At 37.4% G+C, this 14801-nt stretch overlaps 1 protein-coding gene across 9 annotated transcripts in view; it reads right to left on the reverse strand.

Annotated features, from left to right (window-relative positions):
- USP37 (ubiquitin specific peptidase 37) overlaps positions 1-14801 on the reverse strand; it is an 89770-nt gene that overhangs the window by 36070 nt on the left and 38899 nt on the right. For 8 of the 9 annotated variants that reach the window (XM_058532986.1, XM_058532985.1, XM_058532988.1 and 5 more), the window contains 4 exons: positions 7956-8087; positions 7665-7788; positions 6967-7157; positions 1178-1295 (listed from right to left, as the gene is read on the reverse strand). In XM_058532986.1, the coding sequence (XP_058388969.1) occupies positions 1178-1295; positions 6967-7157; positions 7665-7788; positions 7956-8087 (565 nt within the window). The remainder of the gene's footprint in view (positions 1-1177; positions 1296-6966; positions 7158-7664; positions 7789-7955; positions 8088-14801) is intronic. The other variant, XM_058532989.1, reaches the window with a different exon arrangement.

The raw sequence follows: 14801 nt of genomic DNA on the forward strand, positions 1-14801 counted from the left end.
AAATTCTGTATCTAGAGTCATAAGCCTTACTAAATTAGACCTAATCCTCAAATATAGTTATTTTATAATATCATGCCCTATTTCAGAATTCCTAATTTCCTTTTTTACCAAGGAAATATCTCAATTTATGATAGTAACTAGACTTTATAGTAGCAGATTCTCAACCTTTTCCCCATGGATACACAAGAACCACTGCCAAAAGTATATCCAGATTTTAACATTTGGCCATAGCAGAGATAAGATCACCTTTAGGTTAGGCGGAGTTCCTGGTCTGTTAGGTGTAACTCTACCCCTTTCTTATAATGGAACTCAATCTTCTGGTGACAGCCCACTAAGAACAACTGCTCTAAAAGGACCAAAGTTTGGGGTGGATATCATTACCTAGAGAAAACTGAAACAAGAAATCCTTAAAAAATGAGAGTAAAGATACATAGGAAAAGCTTCAAATTCTACAATAACAGGAATAGTACGGAATGATTAAAACAAAAAGAAAAGCAGAGTATTTAACTTTGGGTGGAGCTGAACATTCATCATTTAAAGAATAGAACTTATTTTTAAGCCTTGGGAAGACAACCCTGCCCATTTGCTACAACAAAGCAAGAACCACTATTATAGAGACAAAGGGTGACCCTGACAAATTTCCATCAGCTATAAGGGCTGCTACGCAGCAAATCCAATTATGCCCCAGAAACTTTCTATCTATAACAGTATATCACAGACACAAATGTTTATCTACAGCTTTGGCTAAACATGACTCTTCCATTTTGTTTCTAACAGGGTACATACAACCTAAGGAAAAACAGAGTATTTTTTTTATTCCTCAGATTTTAGTATATCAACTTATATAGTGTCTCCAATTTTAATTCACATTACCAAATTGTAGCGTATCTCACATCATACTCTTCAAATTAATATTTGTTTACAAGTAACTGCTTCTAAGGTTGTCTATAACACTTGCTATTGAGTTAAATGCATAATCTACTTAAGCAATCAATTTTCTTCTTCAATGAGTTAACTAGATTTATCAACCTTTTAAAAATAAATATTATTTATAAATATTTCTCACTTTTTTCCCCGGCAAGTAATTTTATTGAACTTTACCTTAAAGAAATCAACTTCAAATTATCTATGATATATAAAATTTAGTTATGTGAAAATACCAAAAGATATTACTTACCCTAAAGAAAAGATCAAGGGAATCTTGAATTGAACGAGGAGGGAGTGGCTTTTTCCTTCGAGGAAGGTCGATGGAGAGGTCATTAAACTGTTCTCTTTTGGGAATAATCTCTCCACATCTGTATAAAAGAAGACAAATGGAAGCATTTAGAAGCCTAACTGTGCAATACAAAATAAATACAAATATACTTCAGAAACACTGTTCCCCCAGAGAACTTATCAGGTACTGACAGACTATGACTAGGCATGATAAATATACAATATTGGAGACTTTTCTTCGGGCCGGCCCCGTGGCTTAGCGGTTGAGTGCGCGCACTCCGCTGCTGGCGCCCCGGGTTTGGATCCCGGGTGTGCACCGATGCAGCGCTTCTCCGGCCATGCTGAGGCCGCGTCCCACATACAGCAACTAGAAGGATGTGCAGCTATGACATACAACTATCTACTGGGGCTTTGGGGGGAAAATAAATAAACAAATAAATAAAAATAAAAAAAACTAGCTGCTTCTGCTGTTGTTAAAAAAAAAAAAGACTCTTCTCATGCTTACTTTAACTCTTTTTAAATCATTACAGGTAAAACCTCAATTGCAAGTGTTTAAGTACTTTCTTAAAATGCTAAATTTTAAGGTTTTATATTTTCAAAAAAAAAAAAACTCCGAAACTTAAAAAAACTAAAGTATAACATACACATAGAAAAGTGAACTAGTCCAAGTTAGACAGCTTGATGAACTGTCTCACTCAAATCAAGAAACACAACACCACGAACTCCCTGGAAGCCTCCCCACGTGCTTCTTCCCAATCACTATCCCTTTCTTTCTCCCAAAAGGTAGCTATTATCCTGACTTCCAACACAATAGTTGAGTTTTGCCTGTTTTTGAACCTTATATAAATGGAACCACACGGTATGTTTTCTTTTAACTAGTCTCTTCTATTCAACATGATTGTAAGATTCACCCATGCTTGCTGCACATGGATTTTCCATATGCATATGACCATTTTCATTGTCGTCTAGTATTGATCTGTTTGAGCACGCCACAATTTTTCTATATTACTATTGATGGACATTTGGACTGTTTCTAGTTTTTAATATATGAACAACGCTGCTTTGAAAATTGTTTATGTGTTCTTGGTGAACATATGTAGGCACTTTTGTGAGGTAGCAGAATTGTTTGGTCACTGAATATATTTTTATAGAATTTTAAAAAATGGGCACAGAGATCAAAACACCACATTCAATTTACCTGGAAGCAAACTGATTTCTTTTAAATAGTTTTAGTTGACTATTTTTCACTTTGCTTGCATATCAGCATTTTTAGTAATAGTCAATATCCTGTTCCAGTTATCTACTGCCATAAGTTGAAGACTGGGGACCATAAGAATATATCTGTGATTCATTCAGCAAATATTTATTGAGTGCCTCTCTAATAGGCAGAATTCTAAGATGACCTGTGCCCTTTGATAATTCCACCCACTTGAAGCATGGGAGAACTTGTTACTGTGATGAGCTATCACGCCCACGATGATGTTACTTTACATGGCAAAAGGGATTTTGCAGATATAATTAATGTAACTAATCTTAACATTGAGTTAATCAAAAAGGATTAGTGATTAGTCAGGCCTAATCACAGGAACTCCTTAAATCTGGGTCTGGAGGTCTCAAACAGAGGAAGTCTGGGATTAGAAGTCAGAAAGATGTACTGCTGGCCTGGAGAGAGCAAACACCACAGCTGTGAACTGCCCCTGGAGACTACAGGGCAAGAAACTACAGGCAGCCATCAGGAAACGAGCGGTCCCACCCACCAGCCAGCAAGAAAATGGGGACGCACCTCAGTACTACAATGGTAAGGAACTAAATTCTGCCAACAAACTTAACGAGCTTAGAAGGGGATCCTAGACTCCAGGTGAGAACATAGCCAGACAACACCTTGATGACAGCCTTTTGATACCCTGAGCAGAGAACTCAGCCACACTTTGCCTAGACTTCTGATCTACAGAAGTCTGAGTTATTAAGTGGATGTTGTTTTAAGCTATTAAATTTGGGGCAATTTGTTATGCATCACTGAATATGCCTCCTATATGCCAGAACTGTTCTAGGTACTGGGGGTGTAGCAGTGAACAAACCAAGACAAAAATACCTCCCTTCGTGAAGCTTTCATTATACTGGAGGAGAGAAACAATAAAAAATATATATGTAAAATACATAGGGCCAGTCCCAATGGCCTAGTGGTTAAGTTCGGTACAGTCTGCTTCGGTGGACTGGGTTCGGTTCCTGAGCTCAGACCTATACCACTCATCAGTGGCCATGCTGGCAGCGGCTCACATAAAAAAAAAAAAAGAGGAAGATTGGCAACAGATGTTAGCTCAGGGCGAATCTTCCTCAGCAAAAAAATAAACAAAAACAAATAAATATATAAATATATATATATAGTATGTTAGATAGTGGTAAATGCTAAGGAAGAAAAACAAAGTAGAGAAGAGGGAAGTGAAAGATCAGGGTAGGTTAGAAGTTTAGACAGGGTAGCAAGAAAATGCCTCACTGAACAAGTGGATTTATGTAAAGAGGAGTGAGGGCACTAGTTATGTGAAGGTATGGGGAAAGAGAATTTGAGAATGAGGAAACAGTAAGTGAAAAGACCCTGAGGTACCAGAATGCTGGTATTTTTGAGAAAAAGCAAGGAAGCTAGTTTGTATGCAACAGAGTTAATTAGGGGAAAGGGGTTACTGAAAGGCAGATGAGACAGGATTTGGTACATCAGAGTGAGGATTTCAGCTTTTACTTTAAAATAAAACCCTTAAGGTTATGAGCAGAGGGCTGACATGAACTAACTTCCTTTTTATTTATTTATTTATTTTTGTGAGGAAGATCAGCCCTGAGCTAACATCTGCCAATCCTCCTCTTTTTGCTGAGGAAGACTGGCCCTGGGCTAACATCCACGCCCATCTTCCTCCACTTTATATGGGACGCCACCACAGCATGGCTTGCCAAGCAGTGCGTCAGCACGCACCTGGGATCCGAACCAGCTAACCCTGGGCTGTTTCAGCGGAGCGCGCACACTTAACCGTTTGCGCCACCAGGCCTGGCCCCCTAACTTCCTTTTTAAATGGACCACTTTGGCTAATGTGTTTAAAACAGACTACAGAGAGACAAGGGCAGAAACACAGAGACCAGTTTAGAATCCAGGCAAGAGATGAGAGTGGCTTGGACCCAAGTGGTGACAGTGGAGGTGGTAAAGAGGTCAGATTCTGGATGTATTCTTTTTTTTTTTTTTATAATTTTATTTATTTATTTTTCACCCCAAAGCCCCAGTAGATAGTTGTATGTCATAGCTGCACATCCTTCTAGTTGCTGTATGTGGGACGCGGCCTCAGCATGGCCGGAGAAGCAGTGCATCGGTGCGCACCCGGGATAGATTCTGGATGTATTCTGAAGAGGAGCTGAAAGGATCTGCTGACATATGAGATGCAGGGTTGTAAGAGAAAGAGGAAAGTTAAGAAATACACATTTTGGACTGATAAACTCTAAGTGTGGAACGGTCATTACTCAGGGAAGACTGCAGAAGGAGGTTTTATGGGGAATATTAAGTACGTAGTTATAGATAGTTTATGTTCTTTGGAGAATTCATAAGAATTCTTCATATTTGAGAATTTATTATTAATATATTGAAATACCTTGTAATAACTGAAAACCAGTCAATTTAAACTATAACTTGTAAAAAATAAGTACATGTGGCAAACTAGCCAAATCTACAGCCAGATGGGACAGAGGCTAAACGTGGAAAATTACAAACTGAAGGGTAAGGTGTATGGAATCTTCCTTCAGCCAGAAATTATTTCATGTTTAAAGAACTGTCTTAAAGAAAATTACTAATAAAGCAACTAAGGCAAGACCTTCAAGGAGGTAGTTACTGCTGCCCCACAGAACCTTGTTGCCTCCGCACTTAGGCCACTGTTTAGCCTGGCCGCCTGGTGCCCTACATCCTGTGAGCCACGTGACTTCATGCACTGGTGCGCACACCTCAACTGCACACCCAACATCTGGGTGCTGCACAGCTGGAGTGTCTGATGGTGCTGTTGGCACAGTGCGGCAGGCAGCCACTGCTTTGAAGCGGCCTTCTTTCTTCCTGTGCTGCCTGTGGCCATTTCTATCAGTGGCAGCTGAAATTTTCCTATCAAAAGAAATTTGGGGGCCGGCCCCGTGGCTTAGTGGTTAAGTGCGCATGCTCTGCTGCTGGCGGCCCGGGTTCGGATCCCGGGCGTGCACTGACGCACTGCTTCTCCGGCCATGCTGAGGCCGCGTCCCACATACAGCAACTAGAAGGATGTGCAACTATGACATACAGCTATCTACTGGGGCTTTAGCTCAGAGCCGGTCTTCCTCAGCAAAAAGAGGAGGATTAGCATGGATGTTAGCTCAGGGCTGATCTTCCTCACAAGATAGATAAATAAATAAATAAATAAAAATATAAAAAAAAAAAAAAACAAGAAAGAAATTTGGTTGGCACCCTCACAATTAAATGAAACACTAACAATGAAAAACTTTACTTCTCGGGGCTTGCCCAGTGGCGCAAGTGGTTAAGTGCAGCGCTCTGCTTCGGCGGCCCAGGGTTCGCAGGTTCCGATCCTGGGCGCACACCGAGGCACTGCTTGTCGAGCCATGCTGTGGTGGCGTCCCATATAAAGTAGAGGAAGATGGGCACGGATGTTAGCTCAGGGCCAATCTTCCTCAGCAAAAAAGAGGAGGATTCGCATTGGATGTTAGCTCAGGGCTGATCTTCCTCACAACAACAACAACAACAACAAAACACTTTCTCTTTCTGACTTAAATTTTGTTTGGAAAGTGCATTAATTAGAAGAAAGGGAAAGATGACTGTCTATCATATTATTAACTGTTGATGGGCTCTCTAGCTTTTATAAGGAGATGAACTGTATTTGTAAGACTGACTTTTTCTTTAAAAATTATGTATCCACTGAGGTGAAAAAAAGACTGAAGAAATCATGAAGGTAAGAAACATCACAGACGAACGATACAAAACTACCATCTTTACAGTGTCCACATGAATGTTCAAAATTCTAGTCAAAAATACTAGAATGTTATAGCTGGAAGAGACCTCAGTAAACACTATCATTTTGAGCAGCTTAAGAAAAACAGATATATGGAAGACAGAATGGAGAGCCAATATATGGGTGTTGAGTATTTCTAAAGAAAATTCCAGGGCCGACCCTGTGGCTTAGCAGTTAAGTGCACGCGCTCTGCTACTGGCGCCCCGGGTTCGGATCCCGGGCGTGCACCGACGCACCGCTTCTCCGGCCATGCTGAGGCCACGTCCCACATACAGCAATTAGAAGGATGTGCAACTATGACATACAACTATCTACTGGGGCTTTGGGGGAAAAGAAAAAAAGGAGGAGGATTGGCAATAGATGTTAGCTCAGAGCCGGTCTTCCTCAGCAAAAAGAGGAGGATTGGCATGGATGTTAGCTCAGGGCTGATCTTCCTCAGTAAATAAATAAACAAATAAATAAATATTCCACACAATGATTACACACACACACAAAGTAGAACAAAATTAACTGTTTAGTCAGCACTAAAGCATATGACAAAATATTTAAGTTCTCCTTAGTTCTCACCCCACCAAGCATTTTTATAGACGATCAAGACACTGAAAAAAGATGTTTATATTTATGTTTCTCACTGACATAAAGGAAAATGAGATAATAATTAAAACCTTCTAGAACAGTTTTAATCACTTGCCAAAAAGATTTACAAAGGAAAAGTTTCTTAGAGACTACTTACGCTTTACAGATGATGGAATGCTGAACCTCAAACTCCAAATTAGTAATAACAGGGCAAGTGTATACTCTAGTGGCTGAAATATCTGGTGAACTTTCTTCTCCAGGAACAGGTTCAGTCTTCCAAGTTTTATTTAATTTTTCCATATCCTCTTTCAGCTGGTCTAAGCACTGACTTAAAAATTCATGAGCATCCTAAGAAGGCAAAATATCCTTAATCAGATCAAAACAAACACTTCTTGTCCCAGTAATAGCTTATTAACACTGATTTATACAACTAAAGCACTTGGAAGTCAATAACATACGTGAAAAGGATCAGATTTACTCTAACAAGTTTGGGGTACATACTTTGCGAATAAGAACAAGTGACGGATTTTATATTCTTAACTATTAGTTGGATTAGCATAAACAAATAAATGAATCACTGCTTGCTTTGTTTTTAAAAAAAGGTTAATTTTTCTAAAATACCTTTTATAGCTAAACTAGTCCAAGTTCCTACACTGGCAAACCACATCTGCATTATTAAAATATGATAAAATACACAGAAGCATCATACTGAACCTCACCAGAAGTGCTCAGGTTTTTCAACCTGTGATGAACACACATACACAAATCTCATTTTAAAATAAAAATCAGTTTAACATGCTAAAATCATTTCAATTTCCCCTATCTCTAAAGTGTTTAAAAGCAATCAGTACTCACATTCTGCATATAACCAGAGAATCGTTCTGCTGTAGCTGAAATGGCATTTTTAACCTTCTTGAGTAAATCTTTTTTCGTCTCTGAATTACAGATATCTTTTTTAACAAGCAAGTGTGCAAAGCGTCTGGTAAAACAAAAGGGACAAGTTTAGCACGTTTTAGAAAACACTTGGATGGCATGATATTTTAAAGACTGTTAACAGCGGCACAAAATTTTAAGTGTCTAAAAGTCCATTATTCTATAATCAATAAGGTGAAATTGTTACTTACTCAATAAGTACATAACAATTACCTGATAAGTGCATTGAGTGGAATTTTCTTCCATGGGATACCTTGCTTAAGTAAGTCATTTGCAAATGACTGGAGTGAAAATAGAGACTGTAAAATAGCATTCATATAGCAGGTATTTCCCAAATTGGAGAAGCTGTAAATGAAAGAAATAGTACTTTTGAAGACAACAGTAGTTCCTGCAGTACGTTCACTAGAACAGGGGTTCTCCACTATTGCATGCATGAGAATCACCTGGAGGGCTTGTTAAAATACATATTGCTGGGCCCCAACTCCAGAGTTTCTGATTCAGTGGTCCAGACAGAGAAGCTAAAAATACATGCATTTCTAACAGGATCCCAGTTGACACTGATGCTGCTGGACTGGGGACCACACTTTGAGAACCAGCGCATTACAACATTCTAACAACTTAGTTTCATCTCAAGGAAAGTTACACATTTCAAATGAATGCTTAAAAGGACTGGGTACTTATCCAAAGAGCTATTTGTTCTTATATAATTTTAATTTCTTTATTGAGCTATAACTTACTCATTTCTCTTAAGAATATGCCCAGAAGTAGAAACGCTGGGTCATAGAATATATGTATGTTTAACTTTAATGGGTACTGTCAAACATTTTTTCCAAAGCACATATTTTTTTTAAAATTTTTATTTGAAAATATTCTCAAACTTTCAGAAAAGTTGCACAATAATAATATTCTTTACCCAGATTCACCAACTGTTAACCTTTTGTACTATGTGCTTTATCATTTAATACCCCTCTCTCTCCATATACATATATTTTTCTGAACCATCTGAGAGTAAGTTGCATAGATCCCTTTAGCTCTAAATACTTCAGGGTGTATTTCATAAGAAGAACATTCTCTTATAAGCAGAGTACAGTTACCAGCAGTATAAAATTTAATGCTAATATACTATTATCTAATATACTTTCTTTAATCCAATTTTGTTAATTTACCCAATAATGTTCTTTATAGCATTTTTTTCTCCCTAAACACAAGATTCAGTCCAGGATACATAATCCATTTAGTTTTCATGTGTCTTTAGTTTTCTTTAATCTGGAATAATTATTCAGCTTTCTCTTTCTCGACACTGACATTTGTGAAGAATACAGTCCCCTCCATCCCTGGTTTGTAATGGAAAGTTCCTCATATTGGGTTTGCTATTTCCTCATGATGAGATTCAGCGCAGGCTGGAAGAGCACATAGTGATCCTGTGTCCTTTCAAGGCCATCCAGAGGCACATGATATCCTGGGCTGCTCATTTATGATGTCAATTTTGAACACCCCTCAGAACTTCCATTTCAGACGATAATAAAGTATCAGGGTCTGGAATTACCCTACCGCCATAAACAATGAAAAAAACTGGACAAAAGATTGGACAACAGGCAGCACAGGACTGCGATCCTTAAGGGAAACAAACAGTGTGAGTACCACCATCGTGCAAGGTTTCAGCCTGGAGGCAATTTGTGAACTGCAGCCCAGGAAGCGGTACCCCAACAGAGCCCAGAAATCTTGCTACGTTGAGTTGAAAGAAACTAGAGTTTGAGAGGCTGAGGTTGCTAAGATTTCTAGGACAGAGTACGCAAAAGAAGGGAGTGGTGCAAAGGAAGGGCTCCAGAAGCTGCACGGGAGTCTGCTTGAGTATTCGGCTGAATACCAACCTGCACATGCTTAAGGTGAAACCCCTGACTCCAGGCATGAAGAACTTCAGGAAAAGAATGATCACTGGGGAGTTTTCATTAGCCGAACAATCCCCAGAGCTCATGGAGGACCTAAAATTGTTTGAGTTCCCACCAATCAGAGTGCAGAAACCTAGATGAATTCATGGGGCGTTAGTGGAGACCCCAGACGGGCCATGTCTTAGGAAAGGAACTAAATTATCCTTAGAATAAAAGCTACTCTAAATCTGACCCCAAAGAGCTTAAACACAGGTCTCAAAACAATCAAACTCAACTGCAGACAAGGATATTAAAAGTTATTATAGGGCCGGCCCGGTGGCTTAGTGGTTAAGTGCGCGCGCTCTGCCGCTGGCGGCCCGGGTTCGGATCCCGGGCGCGCACCGCTTCTCCAGCCATGCTGAGGCCGCGTCCCACGTACAGCAACTAGAAGGATGTGCAGCTATATGACGTACAACTATCTACTGTGGCTTTGGGGGAAAAAATAAATTAATTAATTAAAAAAAAAAAGTTATTATAAATATCCTTCATATAATCATGGATGTGAAGGAAAACATAAATATAATGAAGAAAGAAACGGAAGATATTAAAAAGTCTCAAATTAAACTTCCAGATATGAAAAACATAATATTTGAAAGTTTTATTTAATGTGATTAACAGCAGATTAAACACCGAAGAAATATCAGTGAACTCGAAGACACAGCAACATAAAATGTCAAAAATGAAGTATCTATATATTTTATATAAATTTTATTATATACATTATAATTTAAAATAAAATATATTTATATACTTCATAAAATATAAGTTATATTTTATATAATATTTAAAATATTTTATATATATACGAAAAAGCAAATATATGTATGTTTTCTTATTTCTCCTCTTTCCTACGCAAAAGGCAGTATACTAAACATACTCTTTAGCAATTTGGTTTTTTCACTTACCAACATATCCTTTGTTATTTTCAGGTTTGATTTGTTTTAAATTATAGCTATACTAGCGGGTGTAAAGTGGCATCTCACTTTGGTTTTGATTTCATATAACTTCTCTATACTTTTTTACATTTTCTTTTTCACAGCTGCACAATTCTCCATTGTTTCTAGGAATTTTTCCACTTCATCTAGTCATCTAATTAGTTGGTGTACCACTAACCATAGTATTCTCTTATAATCTTTTTTATTTTGGTAAGGTTGGTAGTAATGTATTCACTTTTGTTTCTGATTTTAGTTATTTGAGTCGTCTTTTTTTGAACAGTTTAGCTAAAGGTTTGTCAATTTTGTTGATCTTTTCAAAGAATCAACTTTTGGTGTTGTTTATTTTCTCTATTATTTTTCTATTCTCTATTTTTTTTCTTTAACTCTGCTCTCATTTTTATTATTTTCTTCCTCTCCTAACTTTGGGTTTAGTTTGCTCTTCTTTTCTAGTTCTTTAAGGTGTAAAGTTAGGTTATTAATTTGAGGTCATTTTTTTAATCACGGTAAAATACACGTAACACAAAATTTACCAAATAACCATTTTTTAAGTGTACAGCTAAAAGGCATTAAGTACATTCACACTGTTGTGCAACTATCACCACTATCCATCTTCAGAATTCTTCCATCTGCCCAAACAGAAACTCTGTACCCCTTAAACAGTATTTCCCCATCCCTCTCTCCCTGGCAACCACCATTCTGACTCTGACTTTGACTACTCTAGGTAACTCATATAAGTGGAATCATACAGTATTTGTCCTTTGGTGACTGGTTTATTTCACTTAGCATAATGTCTTCAAGATTCATCCATGTTGTAGTATGAGTCAAAATTTCCTTCCCATTTAAGGCTGAATAGTATTCTATTGTACGTATATATAACACATTTTGTTTATCCACTCATCCATTGATGGACACTTGGGCTGCTTCCACCTTTTGACTATTGTGAATAATGCTCCTATAAACACGGGTGTACAAATATCTGGTCAAGTCACTGCCCTCAGTTGTTTTGGATATATACCCAGAAGCAGACTTGCTGGATTATATGGTAATTCTACTCTTAATTCTTTGAGGAACTGCCATACTGCTTTTCCATAGCAGCTTTCTACGTGCCCACCAGCAATGTACAAGGGTTCTAATTTCTCCATATCCTCATCAAGGCTTCTTTTTTCATGTAGGCATTTTACTGCTATAAATTTCCCTCTGAATACTGTTTTTGCTTCATCCTATTAGTTTTGGTGTGCTGCTTGAGCCTTCCTTTGTCTCTAAGTATTTTTTAATTTCCCTTGTGATTCCTTCTTTGACTCGTTGGTTGTTTAATTTCCACATATTTCCAGTTTTCCATCTGTTACTGATTTCTAGCTTCAGTCTATTGTGGCTGCAGAAGATACTTTATATGATTCCAATCTCTTAAAATTTATCAAGATTTATTTGTGGCTTAACATATGGTCTCTACTGGAGAATGTTTCATGTGCATTTGAGAAGAATGTGTATTCTGTTTTTTTTGAGTGGAGCGCTCTATATATGTCTGATGGGTCTAGGTAGTTTCTAGTGTTGGTCAAGTCCTGTATTTCCTTTTTGATTTTTCTGTCCATATATTCTATCCATTATTGAAAGTGGAGTACTGATGTCTCCAACTATTATTTTACAACTGTATTTCTCCCTCCAGTTGATGTAAAAATTTTGTCTATGAAGTCCAATGTCTACGTTTCCTCAGGAACAGTTTCTGTTAATTTCTTCTACCAATGGGCTATACTTTCTTGTTTCTTTGCATGTTAAGTTTCATGTTGAAAGCTGGACAGTTTTAATATTATAACATGGTAACTATGAAATCAGACTCTTCTCCCTCCTCAGGATTTGTTTTTGTTGCTTGCTGTAGCTGTTTGTTTAGTCTGTTTTCTAAACTCTTTTTGTCAAGTCTTTATTCTTCATCATGTGTGGTCTCTGAAGTCTCTGTTCTTTCTGTTCTTGTTTAGCTAATGTTTTGAGAGATTTCCTAGAATACCAGGAGGAGAGAGAGAAAGGAGAGGAGGAAGAAGAAAGAGGAAGAAAGCAGTAGCAGTACAACAAGAAAAAAACTTTCCCCAGTCTTTATAGATTGGCTTTGTGCTGGGATACTGCTTGAGTGCCTATCTGGGCCATTTATAACTCTGCCTTAGCCTTCACTTCCTGCTTGCACTGAGCCTACAGATCAGCCAGAAGTGAAAGCTGGAGGTCTTAGGTCTTTTCTGAGCATGAGCCCTGGGCATGCACGTTTTTCAAAATTCCCTAGTATACACAGGAGTTTTTCAATGTCCTAATTTCCTATCATTTTTAAATTGTTTTTTTCTTGATTCAGTGTTTGCTTGATTGCTGTAAACCTTTGTTTTCCAGAGTTTCTGACAAAGTTGATTCTGATAGTTTTGCTTGATTTGGCAACATTTCTATGAAGGGATGGGCCCTTGGAGCTCCGCCATTTACTCATGTCTTCTTCCCCCTTTGCTTTTTAAAGTTTTTTGTATATTAGAGATATTAGCACTTTATTTATGATATATATTGCAAATATTTGCTCCCAATTTACCTTTATGTTTCTGGCCATGAAAAATCTAATTTTTATGTAGGCAAACTGATCATTCCAAACTTTTATTGAACTCTGAGTTTGAGTCATAGTTACAGAGCCTTTCCCCACATGAAGGTTATAGAGAAATTCACTCCCAATTTCTTCTGGTATTCGAAGAGTTTCATTTTTTACAGTTAAGACTCTAATGGATTAATTTGGAATTTATTCTTGTGTACAGTTGAGCGATGAATCTAATTATATCTTTTTCAAAATGGCTATACAGTTATCCCAACTCTATTTATTAAAAAAATCCTTCTTTGTCCCTGTAATCTGGACTTTTATTCTATTCCACTGATCTGTCTCTTCATGCATCAGTACAAGTTAGTTTAATTACACTGACTTTATAACATTTTTAAGTACTGAGAGAGCTATTCTCTCCTCCTAGCTATCTTTCCAGTATTTTTCCAGCTATTCTTCTAGGTATATTTTTCCACAGGAATATATCAATTAGACTACCTTCATAAAAAAGCTTATTGGTATTTTTATTGGGATCACCTTAAACTTACAAATTATTTTAGGAAGAACTTACAAATTATTTTAGGAAGAACTAGCTCTTGACCATCCTAAGATGTCTTAACCAAGAACAATGGATGTTTTCCATGTAGTTAAGTTTACTTTGTATCTTTCTGGAGGAGTTTTCTTCATTTGGTTTTAAATAAATCTTCTTAAGTTTATTCCTCTGTGTTTTATCTTTTTTGTTGCTACTGTAAAAGGGTTTTTTTCATTGTATCTTCCAACTGGTTATTTGTATTAACACACAAGTTGTTTCATATGTTAATTTCAATCCTGCTGTCTGGCTAAATACTTTTAATTGTTTGAGTTAGTTTCATCATTGATTCACTAGGGTGTCCACGTCCTTTGTTTCCAATTCTTATGCCTCTACTTTCTTTCTCTTGTCTAACTGCATTGATTAATACCTCCAATACAAGGTTAAATAGAAGTAAAGATAGCAGGCCTCCTTGACTTTTTCATGACCTTAAGTAACATGCTGGTTTTAGGACTCAGGTATATACTTAATCAAGTTAAAGAAGTATCCACTGATTCCTATGTTCTCAAGCATTTTTTTCAGAAATGGGCATTGAATTTTGTCAAATGGTTTTTTTCATTATCAATGAAGAAAATCATCTTATTTTCTCCTTAGACCTATTAATACAATGAATTGTATTAACAGATTTCCCAATACTGAACTATCCTTGCAATCCTGGTATACACCCATTTGGCCATAGTATATCATTTTCTTAATGTGGTACTGAAGTGTTTTCACTAATATTTGACTTAGGATTTCTTGCATCAATGTTCATAACTGATACTGGTTTGTAACTTTTTTTTTTTTTTTGCTACTTGAACAGTTTTACACTTATTTCATTAAAATTAAGTATTGGAGGGGCCGGCCTGGGTTTGGATCCCGGGCACACACTGATGCACTGCTTGTCAGGCCATGCTGTGGCAGCGTCCCATATAAAAAAGTGGAGGAAGATGGGCACAGATGTTAGCCCAGGGCCAGTCCTCCTCAGCCAAAAGAGGAGGATTGGCATGGATGTTAGCTCAGGGCTGATCTTTCTCACAAAAAAAAAAAAAAAAAAAAATTAAGTACTGGAAAGCA

This window comes from Diceros bicornis, chromosome 37, assembly GCF_020826845.1.
Source record: "Diceros bicornis minor isolate mBicDic1 chromosome 37, mDicBic1.mat.cur, whole genome shotgun sequence".
Lineage (NCBI taxonomy): Eukaryota > Metazoa > Chordata > Mammalia > Perissodactyla > Rhinocerotidae > Diceros > Diceros bicornis.